General features: G+C 44.3%; 1 protein-coding gene across 9 annotated transcripts; it reads left to right on the forward strand.

Annotated features, from left to right (window-relative positions):
• Positions 1-403: 403 nt before the first annotated feature.
• Positions 404-22,411, forward strand: klc1b (kinesin light chain 1b). 9 transcript variants are annotated; one of them, XM_076019023.1, is made up of 16 exons: positions 404-509; positions 5,862-6,132; positions 6,294-6,524; positions 8,016-8,097; positions 8,289-8,517; positions 8,612-8,699; positions 9,421-9,522; positions 9,951-10,124; positions 10,428-10,527; positions 10,986-11,038; positions 11,278-11,345; positions 11,544-11,661; positions 12,020-12,172; positions 19,609-19,733; positions 19,863-19,920; positions 20,976-22,411. In XM_076019023.1, exons 2-16 carry the CDS (start codon positions 5,884-5,886, stop codon positions 21,048-21,050), a joined length of 1,905 nt encoding a protein of 634 aa, XP_075875138.1. In that variant the 5' UTR covers positions 404-509; positions 5,862-5,883; the 3' UTR covers positions 21,051-22,411. The 9 variants fall into 9 exon arrangements, with proteins under 9 accessions (XP_075875138.1, XP_075875142.1, XP_075875140.1 ...); XM_076019027.1 differs by having other exon boundaries at positions 12,020-12,145; XM_076019025.1 differs by having other exon boundaries at positions 11,544-11,652.
• Positions 22,412-23,572: the final 1,161 nt, after the last annotated feature.

A 23,572-nucleotide genomic window follows, 5' to 3' on the forward strand; every position in this document is an offset into this window, starting at 1 on the left:
TTGATAGATTTAATACTTTATATTAATAACACATGGATTGCAGTCACAAAGAGTAGCACAAAACTATCGCTTTCGGTAATGTAGGGTAGGCTTGTAAATGAACCGCTAGATGTCACTATCTATCTATCTATCTATCTATCTATCTATCTATCTATCTCTCTATCTGTCTATCTGTCTATCTATCCATCTGCTTTACATAATTTACAAAAGTAATCAATGTTCAGAAATTCAAAATATTACTTTAAAGAAGCAAACGTCAAACAATACACAAAGGACTTGTGTTGTGGAAACCTTTCACAGTAAAGTTTCAGCACATTCATGATTGTTGTTACTTATTACTTTTCGCATTTAACTTTAATTCTCACAAATCTGAAAAAAAGAAAAATATATATATATATATTACGTCACCAAACATCACGTCGACTCACTGCAAAGACTGCTGGGAGAATCTGTCGAAGAAGACATTTTGGATTTAAAGGGGCTGAGCTAGCCGCCAGTCCGAGCTCTTGGTAAGTAATATGTGGATATCTTCCCCACCAGTTTCGCAAGTTTGGCGTGTATCCGTGTACGTGTAAGCACTATGAGTATGTATTAGTGTGTTTACTGCAATCGAATTTGTTTTTTTTTTTTTTGATTGGTGAGGTCGTAACTGCGAGGGAGTGGGGATGCTACTTGGTTAGCAGCAGATAGCTATTTGCTAACGTAGCTCGAAACAGATCGAAACGTAACCGCAACCTTCAGTGTGACGTTAGGTAAACTTTGTATTCCCGAGATTTGTCATTTTATTCAATTGAGATTTTAGAAAAGTTTTCCCAATTCCCTTGCAGATGAGTAAGAAAATGAGAATTCTGCTGCGGGGGGACAAAGTCTGCTTGATTTTAATTATACCGTGCGTCTAATCATTACAATGGCGTGTCCGTTGATTTGTTTGATTTTTGAAGGCATTCGCAATGTTTCAATGCGTCATAGTACAGCAAGTGCCATCAACATCAACGTTAGAGCCAGTGGGAAACGAAAACCAAAGTCTCGCTCTGATTTCAGCACTGTTGACGTATTATTGCAGTGTTAACAGGTGCCATCATTTCTATATTTATGATCTCAGAATAATGTTTTCCCTGCCATTACACGTTACATCCGTAGCTAGACGAAGGTCAACATTTTTTTTTTATTATTTATTTATTTTCAGTAGTGTGAAGTGCGTCGAGCTTCTGCTGCTCCAGCGGTGCGATAAATGATCGTGATCCTAGCACTTCCCTCCTGGTGGTCGAAGGCCCCGCCACACCCTCTCTGATGGCATTCTGGTCTTTGTGTCTGCTGGAAATGTAGCTGTTGTTTTGGGTTACAGGATCGCACAGGGCAGACAGTGATGTGTTGGTGTTGAATTTCACCAAGTAGGCCAGTGATGCGCCCGTGGAAGGAGGATGGGGTGGCGTGAGGATGGTTCATGCCATGTAATCAAAAGTGATGCACCCACTGCAGGTTGCGGTTTTTCCATTTCTATTTTTAACTAGAACCAACTATGAACTGTTGCTGTTACAGAGCAGGGGCAGACTACGTAACCCTTTCTATCTAAGAAAATATGCAGCCAATCAGTTTTGAGCCGTCACATCATGTGTGTTGTCACTCTTTTTGACCCCTTTTCATAACCATCCCCTTTGGACATTGGCATTCTACGCAGTCTATACCCAAATGTCTGTCACACAGTAACAATTTGGGATCGTCTAAAAATATGATTGCATTTTTAGAGCAAATGATAATTTGCCCTGTGGGCCCTATTTGAAATGGAGACCAGTACACAGGAGAGTTCCAAGTAAGCGACAATGTCACTGCTGAAAAGGAGGGAATGAGGAAATATGTTCATATCATATCTTGCTCTCTACCTTTTCTGGGCATGTGCCAGTTTCCATGCTGGATACCTGAGTTTGCATAATATTTTATGACCTCTGAACTCCGCAGGGATGAGTCATCTCTCTTGTGACCTGTTCATTGAGATTAGCTTTACTTGGTCAAAACAATGCCGATCTGACACTACCGCTACTTGTCCGTTCGGCTGCACTGAAGAGATTTGTTTTTATCCATTAGCTGAATCTGACTGATGCTTTTCTTGTGATTATTAAGTGAAGTCTGATTGTATTGTTTGATTAGTAACGAGATGGTCACCTGATCATGTCCATCATAGAGACCGCTTCCATTAAACCAACGAATGGATTGCTTTGCTTGTGAAGGAACGAGTACACTCCACATTCATATTTCTCCTGCAGTTTTTAACCTTGCGATGTGTTTCTGCGCCCCCCCCCCCACCCCCACCCCCACCCCCACCCCGGTGGTGGCGTTTGAATCCATGGATGCCTGTAAATAGCCCCATGGAGTCTTTTCAATTCAGCCTTAATCGGCCAATCCTGGTGTGTCTGAGGGCTCGATGAGCTGAGGTCTAGATCAGGACGGCTCCCTCCCCCACCCGACCCGCTCTGCCGCGCTCCTCTCCTCTCGCCGTGGGTGGGGCCGCCTCTCGATGCGCTTGCTGAGCCAGTGCTGCTCTGACAAAGCAGTTGGGAAGGTCATTTCTGTTCCGAGTGCTTCCCATCCTCCTTTCTCCTCAACATCGGCACTCTTCAGCTGACTGTTCATCGTCCCTGTTTTCCTCCGCCCGACGGCCTGCCTGTCTTACACGAGGGGGATCGCTTCGGATTAGCTCTGCAGTGAGATGATGCATTTTGCTGGTATTTAGCACCATCACTTGGAGGAGGACTCTCATCAGCTCTTCGTTATGGCATATTATGAGACCTTAATCTTCTGCTAAAGTCGAGGTTAGTAAGGAGAAGGTGCAAGAAAACACTGCTAACGAGAGTGGGAGACCTCTGAAATGCCCAACTGGTTTTATGTGACTTTTGCAACGACAAAAAAATCTTTAAAGTTGTTACCCACCATTTTATTTTAAGTAATTACAGCGGTTTGTTTCTGATATATTTGTTCTGTGTGGATCTTCAAGTTGTGCAAACACACTACTTGAGTGGCTTAAGGTTGCTGTCTGGTTTGAAAAATACCTTTGACCAAGTAATTAATATGCTTCAGAGAATAAGTATGAGGCTGACAAATCCGTTTTCGTACCTCGCTCGCATCAGATTTACTGAAAATTCTTTACATTTGCCTGTGCTGTTTATGTCTTGTATCCTCTTAGTGAGGCCGGTCTCTGAACTCCGTAGTGTAAAGCTTAACCTGTTCATTATGTGAGTTTCCCTCGTGTCCTTCGCGAAATCCTTTCTTTCAACAGTCAAAGTTATGTGTTAGGAACTGCAGTGACTCCACAATTCTTCAGTTTCATTTAGTCTCTGCGTTGTTGTATAACCTTTTTAAAATGCTCTCGTTTTGTGACAGAATTCAACGTCAGTGACGTACAGGCTACAAAGTAACTCAAGGACAGCCTCTCAAGTTGAACAACAGGCCTCGTTGGACTTTATCTCTCCTCTTTTAAAGACTTGGGGAAACATTAACTTCGGCAGTCTGAGGAAAACAGGGGTCCTTGACGGAGCTGTGGGTGTTTTGAGTGTTCTATCAAAGCGTAGAGACTCGTTCCTCCCCAGACTCGCATGAAAGCTGCCGTCTTTGTTAGCTGCTGTGTTCGTCAGGCTTTCATCCTCACAGGCACCGAACTGCAGAGGCTCAGATACACTGTACTGCTCAGGGTAACATTCTTTCTGATCCGTAAATATGCCTGATCTGATCCAAGTGGATCGCTGTTGCAGTCTGTTTGGTGCCGTGCAATTTAAAAGTGCAAACGTATGTTGAAGGGGAAACACCTGCATCTCTCTAAGGGTTTGTGTTTTATATGGAGAAGGACCTAAATGATCCCCACATAAACTGCAAGTTCCTATCTTTTTGTAGCGTGATGCTCAAATGACTCTAAATACTCATTAACTCGGAATGCAGTTGGTCATCCACTTCATTGTCCAAATGAGATTTAAACTTGACTTCGTAGTGTGTGAATAGACAAGTCGCCAAGTTTGTAAAATCTGCCTCAGTTGAACAGATTTTCTCTGTTACCATCCTTGCGCTACTTTCCTCCCTCCATCTTTAAGTTCGTCCTTGCCTGTGGATTCACTTCACCTTGAGCACATCTAATTTTGCTGCTCACTCTCAGGCGGTCGCCCCACCATTACTGTATTTAAATGGGGAAAAAAAGTTGTTTGTTGTTTTTAAAGTATGGATTGGTCAATCTCACTTGCGCCATGAATACTTTTAAATTTTTTGTTTTTAGTTTTTAATTGCTGTAGATATATGTCTCCAGAATGTTGAATTTGTTCATGAAAGGGGATCGGCATCTAATGTGCTTAGTTCTAGTCTAGCTAAATATTGTATAACCCTCTATAAGCCTGATTTATGAATTTGGGTTTCAGAAAGTCGACTGAAACCTGAATTTCCGTCGACCAAGTGGATTAATTGCTGATCCACTTGGTAAAATACATCAAGTTGTATCCTTTGAACTAAATATTCAATACTTTTAACTTCGAATGGATTTTGTAATTGCATCGTGAATGTGAGCAAGGCAAAGATTTGCGTCGCAGAGGAGAAATTTGTACTTTAACGATAAGATTTAGAATTGGAATGACAGCAGAAATGCGTGAGGATCTTCTTATCATCCTCCATCCCTTTATTAAACACGCTGACATTGGTCACTGCCGTCTTGCCTTCTAAAACCACAGGGCATCAAATACCTCGGTTCAAAGCTTCGTTGTCCTCGTTGAGGCTAAATGCAGATCCTCCTTGAGTCTTCTTGAAAACCTATAGCATCAGTCAGTGGAGAGAGTGAAAAACAGATCAATCAAGTGAACACAGCAGAGGTCTGTGACACAACTGAAACACACAGCCACACACACGCCTTTAAGTCCACAAAAGCAGATGACTGTTTTCCTTTAGTGTGTGTTTAATGCACACCAGAAACGCACATGTTCCCCAGCAGCTAGTTGCTCACGAATAATGCACTGTTTTGTTTTGTTTTTTGTTTTGTTTTTCACTTGCCAGATGGCTCTCAGCTGGTGTTTATTTTCCATTTCATGCCTCTCTATTTAACCGCAGCTGCTGCCAGTGAGCCAAATGCACCAAGTCAATGCTACCCAGGCCACACTGGGAAGGGCAAGGCTCCCTTTTCCTCTTGACATTTGCGTGATGCAGACGTGGCTCACTGAGTCACCGCTTGTCGTCAGACTGCTCGGGGAATATGGCCCGCGTTGCTGCGCGCTCGCCAAAAGAAAAAAAAAAAAAAAAACTCGGGGACCCGACATAACGACTGTGAGGGCTCCAGTCCTCCAGCTTGACTCGATGCCGAGTGATACTTCTGCAGCATTTTGTTCTCCTATTGACGTCGCCAGCTTGTGTCGCTGCCAGTTTAGCTCTCAGGGCGAGGCGGCCGGCGGCATCATCTGCGCGCCCCACCCCCGGAGCTGGTGCCAAATCAGCTGTTGCATTCTAACAGGACACTTCCTGTGCGTTTGCCGTAGCACTCATAGAATATTAATGTCTTATCTGGCGGCCGGTGCGTGCTCTCGTCTTCAAGCGGGCGGCAGACGTGACGTGGTGTCTGCCACGTTGTCAAGGAGTTGATATTTTGAGGCGGTGGAGAAAAGGCTTTTTGTTGTTGATCATTCGGCATGTCGTGGATCTGAAAATTCTTTTAGGTAATTGAAGCACCCTCGCGTTCTTTTCTGAGCGTAGCTGCGTCTGTGGAAGACCACAGTGAAAAATGTGCTTTAATGTGGCAGCGGCTGCTGTTCAGATTTTCCCTCTGCTTCCCCTCTGTGTGCGTCTGCTCTCACAGCTGGCTCCTGTCTCGTTCCTCTATTTTTATTTTTGAATGTCCTTTCCAGGTTCCCCAGAGCTGCGTAGAAGATGTCCACCATGGTGTACCCACGAGAGGAGAAGCTGGAAAAGCTCTCGCAGGAGGAGATCATCTCCAACACGAAGCTGGTCATCCAGGGACTGGAGGCCCTGAAGAATGAGCACAACTCCATCCTGCACAGCCTCCTGGAGACCATCAAGTGCCTAAAGAAGGACGAAGAGGCCAACCTGGTGCACGAGAAGTCCAATCTGCTCCGCAAGTCCGTGGAGATGATTGAACTGGGCCTGGGAGAAGCGCAGGTAAGGCGCTTGATGCGTTAAAAAAAAAAAGAAAAAAGAGCTGCGACCTGCTTCCTCTTTCTAAACTCGGCTCGCATGGTGATCGTGATTCACCCGGACTCCGCCGCGGCCTCGTTTGCGCTCGCACGTCGTTCACGGCAGCGATGCTCTCCACCTCCCAGGTCATGATGGCCCTCTCCAACCACCTCAACGCGGTGGAGTCGGAGAAGCAGAAGCTGCGCGCGCAGGTGAGGAGGCTCTGCCAGGAGAACCAGTGGCTGCGGGACGAGCTGGCCAACACGCAGCAGAAGCTGCAGAAGAGCGAGCAGAGCGTGGCCCAGCTGGAGGAGGAGAAGAAGCACCTGGAGTTCATGAATCAGCTCAAGAAATACGACGAAGACGTCTCGCCCACTGTAAGTACTGCACTCTGACAGGACGCCGGGCAGTAAAGCTTCTCATGCCTTATTACGTACAGATGTATTTGGGGCCATAAGTATGGTCAGATGGGATTTTCATCTGTTCTTCTCAGTCCTTTACTTGTGAATTTGTCAAAGTAGCCTTCTTCATCACACGACAAACGGGGTAAACGAAATCTATGCGTACCAGGAAGAATGCTCCCCCAGGAATGAGCTTCTCTGCTTGGGTTTTCATTGATCTGTCGGTTGGAATGAATCACTGCATATCCCGGCCTGGTTGTTAGTCACACATAGAGGCCGTAATAGCCTCTATTGACTGAGGTCTTTGCCTAGCACTGCTAAGAGGATCCTTTTGCTTTGCTAGAGCAGTTTTTTTTGCCCCCGCATTCTGCCATGAGCCCTTGTTTAACAAAATGAATTGTTTTGTTTACTCATATGAAGGGAACGGGGATTTCTATAATGAAATAATGCATTATTATTTCTGCTCAGCCAGCTGAAAGGGCGTGGCCACGTCTTGATTGACAGTGGCCGGCAGACTGTTTGTGCCTCATGTGGAACGGCAAACACATTTACAAGCTGTGCTTTCGCTACAAGGCGTACACACAATGAGATGGGATGTTTGCTGAAGTCATTTATAATATACCCTTAATAATTACTCACGCTCAATGCCAAGATAGAATGAGATTAAAGTGATTTGCAAACATTTGGTATATGTCTCATGTGATTCAATCAGAACTTGAGTAACATAAAATTACCTGATGCGCATTTTGCATTGAGTGAACCGCACAGCTGTGCCCTGCAGTCCTCCTTTGTTGTGTTTATCAGTTTACATGCGCAAATTTCTCCGATCCGATCCAAACCTTTGTTGACCGTAAATTCCAAATCCACTGTTTACATGGACACTGAATAAAATGATCCGATCATGACGTGCGTATACACCAAGCGTTGAATCAGAATAAATCATTTGGGCATGCGCCGAGTTGTCTAATTTTCCAGAAATAGCAGTCGAAGAAGAAGCTGTACTTCCGCGTTGTCTGCACGTCCTCGGCTCGTCCACTCTTTGTGCCCCTCACATTTTATTTTCCTCCCCTCTGGCGCAGTGTCTGTCAATGTAGTTGTTTTTTTGTTTTGTTTTAAATATGGACCGGTGCCGCAAAGCCGGAAACGCGTCATGGTCAGCACACATGCACAGTGGAAACAGTTTTACCCCAACCAGGAAGACAGGACCTGAACGGGTGTGTGCATGGATGCCATTCGGAATTGTGATCGGCATAAACCTTTGGAATGAAATTTCTTTCCGACTGGATCGGATGAGAATCTTCCCATTGAGGTGTTTACACGGAGAATCTTTAATCTGATTGGGCCTTTTTATTCCAATTATTTGTGTCCGCGTAAACTTAGCTATTGAATCCCATCATCAATCTGCCATCACTGACACCTGCTCCTTGCTGAAGGTGACCTGCGTCCCAATTGTTTATGTAATCTCAGCAGGAGGAGAAGGACCGAGAGACACCAAAGGACTCCCTGGATGATCTCTTCCCCAATGATGAGGAGGAGCACGGCCAAGGAAGTAAGTAGGCCAGCAGTCACCGCTATTTGAATAAGGGTGACATTTGGATGCAGCCTATCATAAGAAAACATATTGCAAACAATGCAACTGTTGATCCCTGTTGTCTGATTTGCATTCACCGTTTTGCATGAGTCTCAGTCAGATCAGACACCGAACTGACCTTTGCCCTTGTCCATGTGACAACCCCACAGTGCCGAACCAACACAACAGCGCGGCTCTGGCCGCGGCTCAGCAGGGCGGCTACGAGATCCCGGCCCGCCTGAGAACCCTGCACAACCTGGTGATCCAGTACGCGTCCCAGGGCAGGTACGAGGTGGCCGTCCCCCTCTGCAAGCAGGCGCTGGAGGACCTGGAGAAGACCTCCGGCCACGACCACCCCGACGTGGCCACCATGCTCAACATCCTGGCCTTGGTCTACAGGTGCGACACGTCTCCGCGTCCAGAGCCACGTCGCGCCGAAAGCGCGGTGCCGACCTCGATGACGAACGGTGTTCTTTCTCCTGTCCTGACGCAGGGATCAGAACAAATACAAAGAGGCCGCCCACCTGCTCAACGACGCCCTGTCCATCCGGGAGAAAACCCTGGGCAAGGACCACCCTGCCGTAAGACTGACATCATCAAGACGCATGTTTCCCAGTGGGGCCCCATCTGTGTCCAGATTAGTCACATTTATCGCAAAGTGCTAATTGGCTGTGTGGCCTGAGGGGGACAATAATGGGCTTGTCCTTTTTCCCTTATAGATTTTCCTTTATCATTAAAGCAGTGACTTATTAGTAATGCTATAGGCTTGAAACCATCGCCCCGTGTCTACTGTCACATTACCATCATGTTCACTTGGGCATTTACCATTAACCTTGGGGCAGAGTATTAGCAATATACGGGGTGTCCCAAAAAAATTGATTTTAAAAGCAATTATCTTGAAAAACGTTGAAGTCTAGCTCAATGAAATTGACCAGTTTAGGTGTTGAACTTTATAAGTTTACTATGGGACAGATTTCATAAGTGTTGTGTTAATATGTGACACAGCACACGTCAACTGGGTGACTACTAACTAAAACTAAATATAAAATCTTGATCTGTTTGTATACATTCTGTGAACATTTGAGGTTATTTCAAACAAGAATTGCCAAAAGTATTGGCCTGCGAAATGATGTAACATTTTTTGCGACACCCTATATTATTACATCTTAATAAAAATCAAATACTCCTTTTGATACCAACATTCTATTAGTATTTTTGATTAACATTGACAAGACTTCTGTAATGCAAAATCAAGCTGTATTCGTTTTCTTTATCCGATTTTCTCCATTCTGTTGCGACCAGGTTGCCGCCACGCTGAATAACCTGGCCGTGCTGTACGGGAAGAGAGGGAAGTACAAGGAAGCCGAGCCTCTGTGCAAGAGAGCTCTGGAGATCAGAGAAAAGGTAGGCCGCATCCCTGGACTGCTGCTGCTGCTGCTATTCAGGACCTAGTCTCATGAGCAAACCAGCGAACCCTTAGCTCGCTGTCATCGTCTAATTAGCGGTGATGACATTTCCAAAATGTCAGTTCGAGGTGCCGCACCGCAGTAGCTATAAATAGAGAAGACGGCCAGTGGTTTTCCGAAATGGCCCGAAGTTTGCGCTGGGTCCCCCTCCCTCGTCAAAGCGGGAAGAAGAGAGTTTAATTGAGAGTGGCTGAGGAGGTGAGGCAGGATATCCATTACAGCTTACTGGGGGTAAAATGCATCTCCTCGTGCCTGAAAGCTCCATCGTGCTCCCCGTCCTGATCAGACAGCGTTTTTATTAGGCCTCCTGAGTGCTTGCAATGTGAACTCAAACCACTTGCTTTTTTTTTTTCTGCATCCGGCCAGGTCCTTGGGAAGGATCACCCGGATGTGGCCAAACAGCTGAACAACCTGGCACTGCTGTGCCAGAATCAGGGCAAGTATGAAGAGGTGGAGTACTACTACTGCCGCGCCCTGGAGATCTACGAGTCCAGGCTCGGCCAGGATGATCCCAACGTGGCCAAAACCAAGAACAACCTGGTGAGAGAACATCCGCCATCTCCAGATTCGTCATCAGTATTTACTTTCTGTCCGCCGTGCCGCCAAGTTGTTGAGCTTTTTGGTTGTTTAGCTGAACGTGTATTCATATGAGAAGACAGGCTTTCACAGAATGTAAAAATAGAGCCAGTTGAGAAATGAATTTGCTTTCTAAATGCAAGACTCTCTTCATGCTTATGGGCAGTGACGTGCCCCCAAGAAAATTGCAAACCCTCTGCTTGCGCGGTGTAAAATAAGAGGGCTATTTAATCAGACAGTCGCTCCACTTTTCTTTTTCCCCCTCAGGCTTCGTGCTTCCTCAAACAAGGGAAATATAAAGAGGCAGAGGTTCTGTACAAGGAGATCCTGACTCGCGCTCATGAGAAAGAGTTTGGGTCTGTGGATGGTAAGGACTTGTAGATAAAACTGGAATTTGAATTAGTAGAAAAGGACTAAAAGTCGTTTTTCTATCATGTTTAAATACTACACTATATTTTTGGTTCATGGGTTCTCTGTATTTTCACACCTAAAGTGTGTTTCCTATTTGTTGTCTCTTCCTTTAATGCACATGCACAGAATGTTACTGCGTTTTAAAACCTCTATTTAAACCTGCTTTTTCTGGATCGCTGGATTTTGTTATTCATAATTCTATGTTGAATCGTTATTATAATTGGCTGCTGTTTTGGCACACGTCAATAAGTCATTTTCACCTTATCAGAACAAAAGGTGTGTTTTTACTGTCATTTGCGGCGATGGGACGGGCTGAGCCTTCGCTCTCAGCGCATGTTGGCAGATGCAAGCAAACATCCTGCGGTAGATAGTGTGGCTTCATGACAAGCGCGTCTCCTGTTTGTCTGTCTGCAGCTGAAAACAAGCCCATCTGGATGCACGCAGAGGAAAGAGAGGAGATGAGCAAGGTGAGGCCTCCCAGTGATCCGCCTGCTGTCACTCATTCATTGAAACTCAAAGGTTCTGACCAGGAGGAATAATGGCTCAGTTTAGCTTTGAGATGCAGTCCTCTCTCTCGGTGCGTGTAAGACCGGAGGCTACGCAATGATGGCTTCATGTAAACCAAGGGGAAAATGCTGCGGATCCGGTTCAGAGGACTACCCCCATTGACACTTTCTGCTTCCTGTTGGTCTTTTTTTACTTCCAGGGGAAGCACAGAGACACCACTCCATATGGAGAGTATGGGGGCTGGTACAAGGCCTGCAAAGTCAACAGGTGACACCGTGTGATTGCACATTTTTTTCAGACTTAAGAGTGAATAAATAAAACCCAGAGATGACTCATTCATAACTGAGCATGTTTTTATATGTTGGAAATAGATTATCATAATTTTGAAATACTTGAAAATGTTTTGCAGAACTTTAGTCGTCCTTTGACTTTTTTTTTTGTTTTTGTTTTTTTTCCTCCGTCCAGCCCGACGGTGAACACCACCCTGAGGAACCTGGGGGCCCTGTACCGCCGCCAGGGCAAGCTGGAGGCTGCCGAGACCCTGGAGGAGTGCGCCGTCAGGTCTCGCAAGCAGGTCCGCGGCGTCCCCTCGCACAGGCACACGCACACACTTCCTGCGTCTTCTGAACTGTCCAATGCGTCCCCACTGTCTCACTGTAATTTCTTTCCCCCTTTTTTCCACACTGCTATGGATCCAGAGCAACACAGTAAGTGGTCTGCCTATAAAACGATAGCCCTCCCCCATTAGAGCCTCGGCCGCTCGCTCCTAACATCACTCCTCCCGCCTTCACACTCACCTCGAAGTGTGCCTTTTGTGATCTTGCTTTGAGTGCCTTTTCACGGAAATACGAGACATAAACATCCTGGATAATTTCTCAATATCACATCGAGCACCGTCCGGCCAAGTCCCGATGAAGTAACGCGTGCGTTGTCCTCGCCAGGGCCTCGACCCCATCCACCAGAACCGCGTGGTGGAGATCCTGAAGGACACGGAGGGCGACCGGCGGAGGAGCCGGGACAGCCTGACCAGCGTCAAGTATGAGAGCGGCTCCGAGACCGGCGAGGAAGTGAGTATGGGCGTGGAGTGGAACGGGGTAAGTACAAATCCACTCTTAAGTCAATTGAACGCAGCCAGCGACCTCACGGGGGGAACAAAGCAACCGTCCTGTTCGCAGGAGGGTGGTGGACTGGTACAGAGATCCAGACGATGACTTCAGCTTCTTCTAGTTCGCACACATTAGTCAGGAGAGTCGGCCTGAATACATGAGCAAGCTTCTCCGGAAATGGATGAGGGATCCTTTTTCATCACCGGTTTAATGATATAATGATCTTCAATGCTCGGTGATCATTTCGAGTGCACCAAAATCAGCCGAGATATGTTTAACAAGTATGGGAACATTTAGTGTTTGATTGTAAACCATTTCCAATGGCTAATTAAAAGTAAGTTGAGAGAATTCCAAGTGTGTAGAATTCAGTGTGAACGCATGAAGAGTAGCCTAAATATCAACCATGATGCTTTGTTTCCTCTTTCATGGTTTTTTACCATGGTCACCCTTCACAATGGGCCCGGTGCAAGTACAAGCAAATCCACTCTTTCAAGTCGCTCAGCCTGGCTCTTCATTAAAAATACTTTGAGACACACCTCAGAAAGGAGCGCCACAGATTACCCACAGTGAAGCTCCTGCGTCACTTGCCATTGTTCGCTGAGCTCTGTCTGTACCAGTCAGTCCACCACCATCACACAGGCAGGCCTTGTTCACCCCGTGAGGTTCAACTGGAAAAATCCCATTTTTTTGCAGAGTGCAAAGCTGATTGAGTGTCTCGGCATGCAAAGAGGTGTCGTGTTTGACAGCGTCCCGACTTTTGTTTTGACTCGCATGTCGAACGTCGCTCTCCATTGCTTGGCAGTGACGGCGCCCCCAAGTGTGCTGCAGTTAATAAGTGGCTTTTTTTATTTTATTTTTTGTGCAGTCACTGCTTCTGCACGAGTTCAAAAGGCGCGAGCTCAGCCTGTGGCACCCTGGCATCATTTCAAATACCTCATTTCAAGGTGTTTATTTTTCCTCCTGGACTCCAGTGGAGCAGGTTTGCATTATTGATAATCAAAAATGTCCATTAGCGCTTCTGGAAAATAGCATATTTAGCCCTCTGTTTACAGCCACCTTAAAAAAATGATTAAAAAAAAAATCAGCTTTTAGTTTTGTGTACTGTCCATGTTTGGAATAGAACAAATAGGCGGTGTCTGTTGTCACTCACCTGGAAGCGTGGTCATTGCCATCTGTGACATCACAAAGGGACAATTACCAGAACCATGTGTTTTAGCACACACTCTATGGAAATGGAGCAAACAGAAGAAATGAAAGGCGGACTTTTCCCATTCCTGACAGACTCTTACATGGCACCATGATGGGAAGCCCACTGGGCACACTGGTGCTGTTAACACGACCGTGGATGCGTCGCGGCTTTATTGCCCCCGCGCACATTTTGTGGTCGTTCACGTGAACATCGGGGCTTGAATTTGGTTTTTTAAAGGGCGGCCGCTGGAACCTAAAGTTCCGCCTCCAGCATCTAATACACCCAGTTTGTCCCAGCGGAGTAAAACCCACAGAGGGCAGGATGGTGCCAGGAAGCAGTGCCACAGCTGAGCCTCACCCTTCAACTTGTGCGCAGCCACGCCCAAACCCCACCCGACCCCACCCCCTCCCTAACTACACCTACCCACCCAGTCCAAACATGCATGTAGCAGTGGCAGTCGACTTTTAACACGCACACACTAATGGAGCCGCGCGCGCGTGTGTGTTGAGAAATGTCTCTTTAACCATCACGTCTGACGTTCCCACCTAATGCAAAGCAGCGAGGCGCGGCTCCTGTGTTTCCTGGCTTGTTTGTGTTTTTTTGTTTTTTCATAAACGCACACCTTCACCAGCATAACAACGCACCGGCATGACCGTTGACCCGAGTCTGCTTGTCTCTTAAGTGCTGTGGTGGCATGCAAAGCAGCGCTGGGTGTCTGCGCTCACACACTTCATTCCCCGCTAAGGCGCAGCAGTCAAAACAGGAGATGCACTCATGGCCGTGTCCTGCTCTTGGTTGTTGTTTTGGGGTTGTGTTTTTTTTTATTTTAACTTTATAGTCACATCATTTTTTTTTTTTTTTTTTTTTTAACCATTTGACCAAAGAATCCCATCCATCCATCCATTCACTGTGAAAGCTGCTACTAGCATTGTGCGACTAGAGCCCGGCTGTCATTGTGCCCCAGACAGTAGGCTTTCATAGTACTGCGTGCTCGTGTATATATTTACCCAGCGACGATGTCTCGCCAGCTGCCGCCTAGTGATTTTTTTTCTGTTCATTGCCCAAGCATGTCCTCAGTCCGCCCGCCCTGAGGAAAGTCTGACACGTCAGTGAGACTCACTCAGACTGCAGGAGCTTTAAGACGTAGCTTTTGATAAACCCCTGCTGTTTTTTTACGATCATAGTCTCATTAAAGTGCCGCTTCACAGAAGCTCATTCAAAGTGCAGGTGGAGGAACACCAGAGCGGAGCAAACAGCAGCTCTTAAAAACACACAACTTGTCTTGTTGTTTTTTTTTTGCGTGTCTGTATCGTGCTTTGCTTCCTGCATGCCTGCATGTTTCCTCCATTCCATCCTCTGCTCCTCCAACCCTCCCCTCCTCCATCCCCGCGCTACGTGTCACTAACCCACTTCCTTGTTGACGACTCTTTGCCTTGACAACCAATCAGCCTGTCGACCAAAATTTTCCTCTCGCTCTCACAGTGGATTGTACTCTCCCTCCTCTTTTTGTCGTTCCGCTCACTGGTTGGGTTGGACTGTTGATAGAATAAAGGGACTTGATGTTCACTTAAACCCACCGCTCAAAGGCCTGGGGTCACTGACTCACTTCTGCATTGAACCCAGTGATCATCAGTTTTATGGAGTAATCATCAGTCAAGGTGTGTTTTACAAGTATGGGAAGATTTTAGTCTGTGACGTAAACCATTTCCAATTAAAAGTGATTGAGAGAATTCCAAGTGTGCTAAATTCTCACACTAAAGGTCCACTGTTTTAAAGAGCCTCAAATATAAACCATGAGGCTTTGTTCACTCTGTTATAGTTTAGCACGAACAACTAAGTGTGCTTTTAATACAAAGATTTGCTTTTGAAATGTTCAATTTGTTGTAGCATTTCTAAAGCGTTCAACTTCCGTTATGATGGCTGCATATTGTGCACTTGATATTCATTCTTTAAAAATCACGTCCAGTTAGACTTGGGGTCACCGACATGGTTCCGCCAGGTTTCCTCCAAAGGAGCGCGTGAGAAGCCCAACGAGGCAAACTTGTTGGGCTGCACCTAAAATTCAGTTTTATCCAACCTTGTTATTTCATTGTTGATAATTATTGAGAATTCACTAACACGATCCGTATCATTAATAGTCACGTATAACCGACCAAAGTTTGCTATTTCGGTAGAGTGTAGCAAACCGGTTGCCCTTCATTTGACCCTGATACCACGAAGCAGCTCTCTGGTTATAAAAGGTCGGCGACCCCTGAATGAGACCTTGTCGGCAACAACTTCTCGAAAGCACCAGTGATGGTGCGCTAGTGATGTCCTTGGAGCAGTCCACTAGATTACTTCATCAAGCCGGTTGTGATGGGAGTTCGATGCAGAAATGAGTGAGCGACCGCATACTTTTGAACGGCAGTGTGTGTTACCAGGCAGGGCAGTGCAGCGCAGGGCGAGAGCAGTTTTTCACTTCGGAGATTAAGATTGCGCATAACGGAGCGGAGTTAGAAATCCTCCATGTGGAGGGAGGGAGGAGGGGGAAGGGGCGGGGGGGGGGGGGGCGTGCTGAGCACTGCAGATAGGTTTTGTTTTTTCTTCGCCTCCAGTGCGCAGTCACCTGCCCCACTGTGCCGTGCCAATCTGAGGCTGTCTGCCGTTCAGACTGCAGAGAAACCGCTTCGTCACAGTCGGTGCTGCTGCCAGCCTCTGCTGCATCACCGCCCGCTTTCTCTCCAGCAGCTCAAAACTCGCTAGAGTTTTCTAGCTTTTTTTTTTTATCTTTATTTATTTATTTTTTTTGTAAAGCGATTTTCTATTGGTTAAACTTCGCGCGTGTGAACGCCGACGACGCAGTCAGTCACTCCAGGGCCAGAGGATGAGGGCCAGGTGTCTAGACTAGGAGAGCCAATCCCAGAGCTCTTAACATGTGTGCTGTGTGTTTTTTTTGTCTCTCTCTCTCTCTCTCTCTCTCTCTCTCTCTCTCTCCCTCTCTCTCTCTCTCTCTCTCTCTCTCTCTTTCTCTTTTTTTCCATCAGGCATAAGCCATCGAGATTATTCCTCCATCCTTCTCTCCTTCCTCGACACAATAGCAAAAGGACGCGCGTTTCCTTCCGGCCTTCTCTCCTCCCCACCCCCCCACACCCCCCACCGACAAACAGCCGCCTCCCCCGCCCCCCGCCGAGCCTCGGCGTCGCACCTTCCGACAGAGACTCGGAAAGCCCCGCCCCCAACTTCCCCTCCCCCGCCCCCTCTCCGTCCCCTGTCCGTCTTGACAAGTGCTGGGACGTTTAGTCTTCTCATCCTCTCCTCTCGTCCCCCACCCCCTCTTCGCTAACTAACCCCCCCCCCCCCTTCCCCTCTCCCCCGCCTGCAGAAATCGTTACTCCAGCTCTTTATTCTCACTCACCGTGGACAAGGTGTCATTTTGTGTGTCAACTCTTTTTCTCCGCGAGGGGACGACTCCACCCGCACACCTTTCCCTCCCTCCAAGCCGACACGTTTTTGTAGTTTTGTTTCTATCGGTGCGTAAGTAGAGTCGTAGTGTGGACCGAGCGAGCGAGCGAGCAGCGGGGGATCGTAACCGACTGGAAGAAGGGAAGAAAAGAAAGAAAATGTGGATGTCGATATAGATATTGAGGATTGAGACGGGCAAGAGAGTCAGACTAAAAATAATCTCTGTCGCGCTCGGTTTTCACCGAGAATCGGCCGCCGTGCGCACTCGACGCTCCAACACTGGTGCCTGTATTAAGCCATGAAAGCAAACCTTTGTTCGCGTCGCGTTTCGCGTCGTTAACCGATGACACGATCGAATGCCTGAACGCTCGGGAAGATGAACGGTACTGTGTAGTCGACATTTTTACTTTGTGTCCATGAGTTGGCGAGAAATTAGAAACCGTGTTTTTTTTTTTTGTTTGTTTTTTTTTGCTGTTTCTTTTTTTATACACACGTATGATGAGAAAAATATATTCCGTATCATTTCATTTTGTATCATTTTGTTTACATTCTCAGAGTTTTGAGATTCTGCGGCTGAATATCAAGGCGGTTGTGAAAATGGCAAAAGCCAACAGCCAAACTCTAATTGCCATGTATGTTTTGTTTTTGTTTTTTTGTTTTTGTTCTGGCTTCAGTGCCCTTAATTCAAGCGTTCACGCAGACTTGTACACATTGTAGACTTCAGAGTGGTGGCGACAGGGCCTACGTTGTTTAGTTAGTACAGCAGCCGAGACGGACGGGAGCACGTTGCACAGACACGGGTCACTTGAGAGATTTGAGACAGAGTGGATTTAAAGAGGAGGAGGTGGAGGAGGAGGAGGAGGAGGTGAGAGACACTGCGTCGCCTCTGTCGGGTTGTGTTGGAGTAGCCGCTTGTGTTGTATTTCAGTGGAAGCCTGGTTTTCATCGTAGCTCTAGTGTATATTTGTGTGTGTTCTGGTGGTACAGTCACAGCTGCCCCCTCTCTGGATAATGGTTACTGTCCTTCAAACACAAAGCTTCATGGAGTGTGCTGCCTTTTATTGTCACTTTGGTGAATCTTGTTTTTATTTGTTTGTTTGTTAGTTAGTTGGCTTTTTTTTGTTTCGTTTTTTTTTTTTTCTTTGGACAGCCAGAGTACAAGTGTGCGTGTTTTCATGATCCAGCAGCCTGTTTATTATTGGACGTTTAACTTTCTGAATGTCAAATGACCTTAACATCTCGTAGGTTGTATTTAGAGCTCGGACAAGTGCGTTCACTCTCCAGCTTGTCGGTATGCTACTTGCCTTGATTCTTCATTCCTTCCGATAATGCAACACTGAACAAACCGACGACAACACCAACGATGACAACAACAACAACAACAACAACAAAAAAAAATTGACTATGTACATCACATAATTATGACAATATTGTTGTGTTAGTGGAATGCTTATTTATTGAACTGTCTATTCTTGGCATATATCTATATATAGTGTCAACTTCAGTTTCCTAAAGTGCAAGAACAAAAATGGTGAGGTCTCCAAGCACTATCTTAGTAAGTAGGACTGCATTATATCTACCATTCTGCATTGTGATGACTATTGCATCGACACTTGTTGGTATTCTCAAATAAAGTTTTTCATTTGTGAACCATTGTCTTTTTACTGCATCAGTAGTATTTCAGTGACTATATCGATATTTCATTGCTGCCGTCAGACCCAGTAGGACTGAAACGTGAGTCTGTGGTAAATAATACCGAATTCACAGATTCCCCTTTTGCTCCCTCTGCTGTCGAGAAGCGTGTATTGCAATATCTTGACCACACCTCAAAATAGTACGTATTTCCCACTGCTATACGGTTTTGGAAATGGTAAAAAAAAAATTAATAATAACAATAATAGTGTGCACCAGAGATGACTGGATATTGCAATAAAATATTGCATACAATGAATGGATGGATGGGCTTCTTTAGTTTTTTGGGGTTTTGCAGATCTAATTATGGGTTTAACTTCTTTATTAACCCACCACTATGTCAGTATATTATCAGAAACAAGTTATGAATATTTGGTACCAAACATGCTGTTGTTGTTTTTTTTTTTCTCAACTATTAAATTAACTTATTGCAATTGATTAATATATTTAAACTATATAAAGTTTCATATTCTCCATCGCGGAAACCAATTTTCACCAATAAATTAAAATGTTTGGTCTATTTACAACAAAATCCACATTGCACCCAGCAAAAGCAATCTTGCCTGACTGTCTGGCATATTGATGTAGCCGAACAAAAGTGCATTATCGCTAATGGCTAGCTAATATTTATATTGTAAAGTCCCATTTTATACTCGGTTCTACCGAGTCTTGCTTGTTCTGTTAGCATGACTAGCATTTGGGACATCACAAAAAAACATGTTTTCAAATTCGTTTTGACAGAAAAGTGAGGCAATGAAATAGCAAAGAATGGAATTATCTTAAGGAAATGTTTCTTTTGTTTGTTTTTTTATGTGAAGTTTGTATCATAGAGCGTCATTTAACATGAAACCCAAATCATTCCAGACTTTGGAGTTGTTTGTTCTAATTATTATAACTCATGTTAAGTTGGTATATTTACTCTTTTACTTCCCTTTATTTTTTTGCCCTATTAAAGAAGTGTATCATTTATGAACAATCGTATCAGAATGCACTGGTTTACACTGCTAGAATTCCCAACCAAACGGGGGGGGAATGGTGAGCCGCTCTGCTGGTATGGCAGCGGCGGTGGAGCGGGTGTTTTGATGATGGTTTGTCCCCGCAGGACGGCAGCGGACTGCTCCAGCGCAGCGGCTCCCTGGGTAAACTCAGGGACGTGCTCCGCCGCAGCAGCGAGATGCTGGTGAAGAAGCTGCAGGGCAACGGACCCCCGGAACCCCGCAACACCAAGTAAGAAACGGAGGAGGTCCTCTTTGTGCCGCGAGCAACCACCTTTGTTTTTCCAGCACATGAGTTTTAATCACGTTTCTGTTTAAATTACCCCCCCACCACCACCACCACCACCAATCCACTCAACAGCATGAAGAGAGCTGCTTCCCTGAACTACCTGAACAAAAGCAGTGACGAGTCCTTCCAGGTAAGATCTTTTAACGCAGTGTTGTACGCGTATCACTTGCACATCTTACCTTTTTTATGTTTTTTATTGCGCAATAGGACAATACAGGGACATTAACAGACAGAGTTAATACCAAGCAACAACATTAATGTGCCTGTGCGCGTGATTTTGTGAATTCTAAATACATCAGACAGAGAAAATATAGAAAATGAAAATAAATTAATTAATGAATAAAGAAGGGGGCAATTAAAAAGGGTGATGGTTAATTGCCGAACAGGTAAAAAGGAATCAATGGAAGTTTAGGTTAGGTTCAACTTTATTGTGCATGTCATATATATGTATATATATATATATATATATGTGTGTGTGTGTGTGTATGTATATATATATATGTGTGTGTGTATATGTATATGTATATATGTGTGTGTGTATATGTATATGTATATATGTATATGTATATATGTATATCTATATATGCATATGTGTATATGTATATAAGTATATATATATATATATATATATATATATATGTATATACATTTATATATATATATATATATATATATATATATATATGTATATACATTTATACGTATATACGTATATATATATATATATATATATATATATATATATGTATATACATATATACGTATATATATGTATATACATTTATACGTATATACGTATATATATATATATATATATATATATATGTATATACATATATACGTATATACATGTATATGGACATACATATATACGTATATACATGTATATATATGTATATATACATATATATATATATATATATATATATATATATATATATATATATATATATATATATATATGCAAATGAGTAATTAAACTGTTGATGAAAAATGAGTAATATATATTGTCATAACTATGTACAGAATATAGCAGGTTAAAAATATTGATAGATTTTCAAAACTAATAGCAAGAATAACAGTGACCATAATGTTAATAACAATAATCGTATCATTAAGAATAATGGCAGATCTTACTTTATAACGTGGTTCCCCTCCTCAGCGTTTCTGCTTTTTCTCCGTCAGACCCGAGGGGGCGCTAATTTCCGGGAGAGCAGGGGCCTGAGCTCCAGCACTGTGGATCTCTACACTGGAAACTGAAGTTCGGCTGGCCAGGCCAACAGGCTAGCGCTTGGGCTCTCTAGTCCCCAAAACGTTAGCCTCAGTGGGACTGGTTCGAGCCCGCGCCATCACCAACAACACTACCAGGGGCTCTCAGGCTGTCGGACGCCGCTCCTTTGACCCGTTCCCCCCTCCAAGTCTACGCTTCTAGATCCAAAGGCTTCATTGAGTCGGAGCATATTTATGTGCGTTGATTGCAGTTTTGTTTGAAATCCGAGTTGTGTTGCGTTGTGGTCTTCCTCACACTGATTGCTTTCGGTTTCCCCTCTGTGTTCTCAACTGTCTGTGTCGCCCCAGTGCCTCTTTAACGTGGCCAAGAAAACTTACCTCATCTCTCTCTATGTTCCTAATGATCTCTCACCGTGAGTCTGGGTGCAGTGGGGCTTCATTTGTTGCCATAATGTCTCCTGCTCTATGCGATGTTTTTAGCCAGTGTTAATTTGACATATTTCATTAGTTGTTGTTTTTTCCAGAATAAAAGAGACATTATTAGAGTGATAGATATTAGATGATTACTCTTCAAAAAAAACGAAAAGGAAAAGAAATAGTGTTGATGAGTTTGCCTGTTGAGATTTCCTTGCAATGTGAGGTTGAAGTGTTCGTCAATGCTTTGGGGAAACAGGGTCGAGGTCATGTGACTCGCTGGGGTTTGCATTATGTTCGTACTAAGTTGTGGAATTTTTTAAACGGGCAGCTGCGTGCACGCCGTCGGCTTCCAACCCCAGTGTGAACTGTGTGCGTCATGAATCACCTCAGAGCTCAAAAACACAGCCATTAAACATAATACCATGTCCTACCAAATTTGTACATAGTGAAAATCATGAGACGGATCCAGTTTGTTTGATTGAAGCTGGACGTCCTCAGTGATCTCTTGTGCCATCAAAGAGCTCCGGTGGGTTTGAACTGCCGGTCATCAGCACAACCTAATAATGTTTACAGTGATTGGAATGTGTGATCCATGTCTAGATTTTGTCTGTGTGATGTTGATAGATTTTGCACAATTCTCACATGTCTTTTAATTGCTTTTTTTTTTTTTTTTTTTTTTTTTTAGTAAAGCTCCTCAAAAGAACTGGAACGTCTCTTGAATATCCAATCTATTTTCTTTTTTGGTTTAATGACATTTTTCCCGGTGTTTCATCTCAGCTTTTTTAGTTAGTTCTGTTAAAACAGAAACTTGTCATTTGTTCAAATATATAATTTGTTATGAAATCAGGGGTCTGGTGTACTCTCACTTCCCTTTTTGGTAAGGCTGTGATATCCACTGTTTGGATTTATGAACCTTGTATCATTATACAGTAAATGTTGTTCAGAATTAAAAAATAAAAACAACTTTCTATTCACATTTGCTTTCACAGTGGATTTATTCATGATGCTCCTCTGGACTTGTAAATTCCTTCGCTATTATTTGAAGCAGCGCATTTGCTTGTTAAGTTGGCACGCCACATGAAATGAAGTACATCGTGAAGTAATGATGTGTTTTTGCCATAATGTCGTCAAAGGTCATAGTTCACACAAAGTGCATCGATATTGCTCCCTTGACAAGATGGGTTACTGCTATGTGTTTCCCATCCCTGCTAGGAGTCAGCCAGAGGTTGCCCATCGTGACGCTAATCCCTCAGTCTGCTGGAGCTTTAGTGGGGATCTGTACCCACCCTCCAGTTTCGGTCAGTGGATGGTTTAGTTTAACGGAGAGCTGTCGGCTCTCGCCGTGCTGAAATGCACAACTGCACAGTTAACGGATACTCAACGCCTGTTCCCAGCACACTGGGTGCTACATACCAAACCTATATGCAAGTGAATTTGCTAATCTCTCATGAAGGCGATGTATAATGTGTGCTTTGTGCCAAATGTGGGGTCTTATATTTCATGAGCCACCAACATTTAAATTGCTCTCAGTCACCACCACTGAGATAAAATCTAAATGTCTGTGTTTTATCTGACTTTTGAATAAAAAGCTTCCTCATAATCAAATTTAAACATTACACACTCACTGGACTCAGACTTGAAGATCACACAAAGTGAAAAGCAGCCACCTGTATATTTCTTTTAAAAACAAATAATTTGAAAACGCTATATGGGCAGCATCATACATTGCTTTAAACCCATTATTATTATTATTATTATTATTATTATTATTATTATTATTGTTATTATTATTATTATTATTATTATTATTAGTAGTAGTAGTAGTAGTATTATCATCATCATTATCATTATTAGTTATGGTATAAAGCCCAGTTTTAAATAACTTAAGTTTATACAAAACAAAAACATAGTGCGCTCACGCTAGCAATAGTGAAATCCAAACGTGTATGATTTGTTTTCTTAGCATAGAATTGTCGAGGCGAAACAATGAGATGGTTAATCCAGGAGGTCGCAGTGTTGCACTCCTTTCCGAGGTCGTACACGGACACCGGAAGCTCCAATGTTCGGAAAGAGTGGATACACGACAAGCTACCATGGATGCCGGCCAATTGCAGGATGTGGGTTGTTCAATTTCA

This window comes from Nelusetta ayraudi, unplaced genomic scaffold (assembly GCF_046127955.1).
Source record: "Nelusetta ayraudi isolate G7.1 ecotype Tasmania unplaced genomic scaffold, CSIRO-AGI_Nayr_v1 ptg000008l, whole genome shotgun sequence".
NCBI classification, from domain to species: domain Eukaryota; kingdom Metazoa; phylum Chordata; class Actinopteri; order Tetraodontiformes; family Monacanthidae; genus Nelusetta; species Nelusetta ayraudi.

Coding starts and splice junctions, on each gene's coding strand:
- klc1b (XM_076019023.1), top strand. CDS start 5,884: ATGTCCACCATGGTGTACCCACGAGAGGAGAAGCTGGAAAAGCTCTCG. Junction 11,039..11,277: donor AAAGAGAGGAGATGAGCAAG/GTGAGGCCTCCC, acceptor TTTTACTTCCAG/GGGAAGCACAGAGACACCAC. Junction 19,734..19,862: donor CCGGAACCCCGCAACACCAA/GTAAGAAACGGA, acceptor TCCACTCAACAG/CATGAAGAGAGCTGCTTCCC.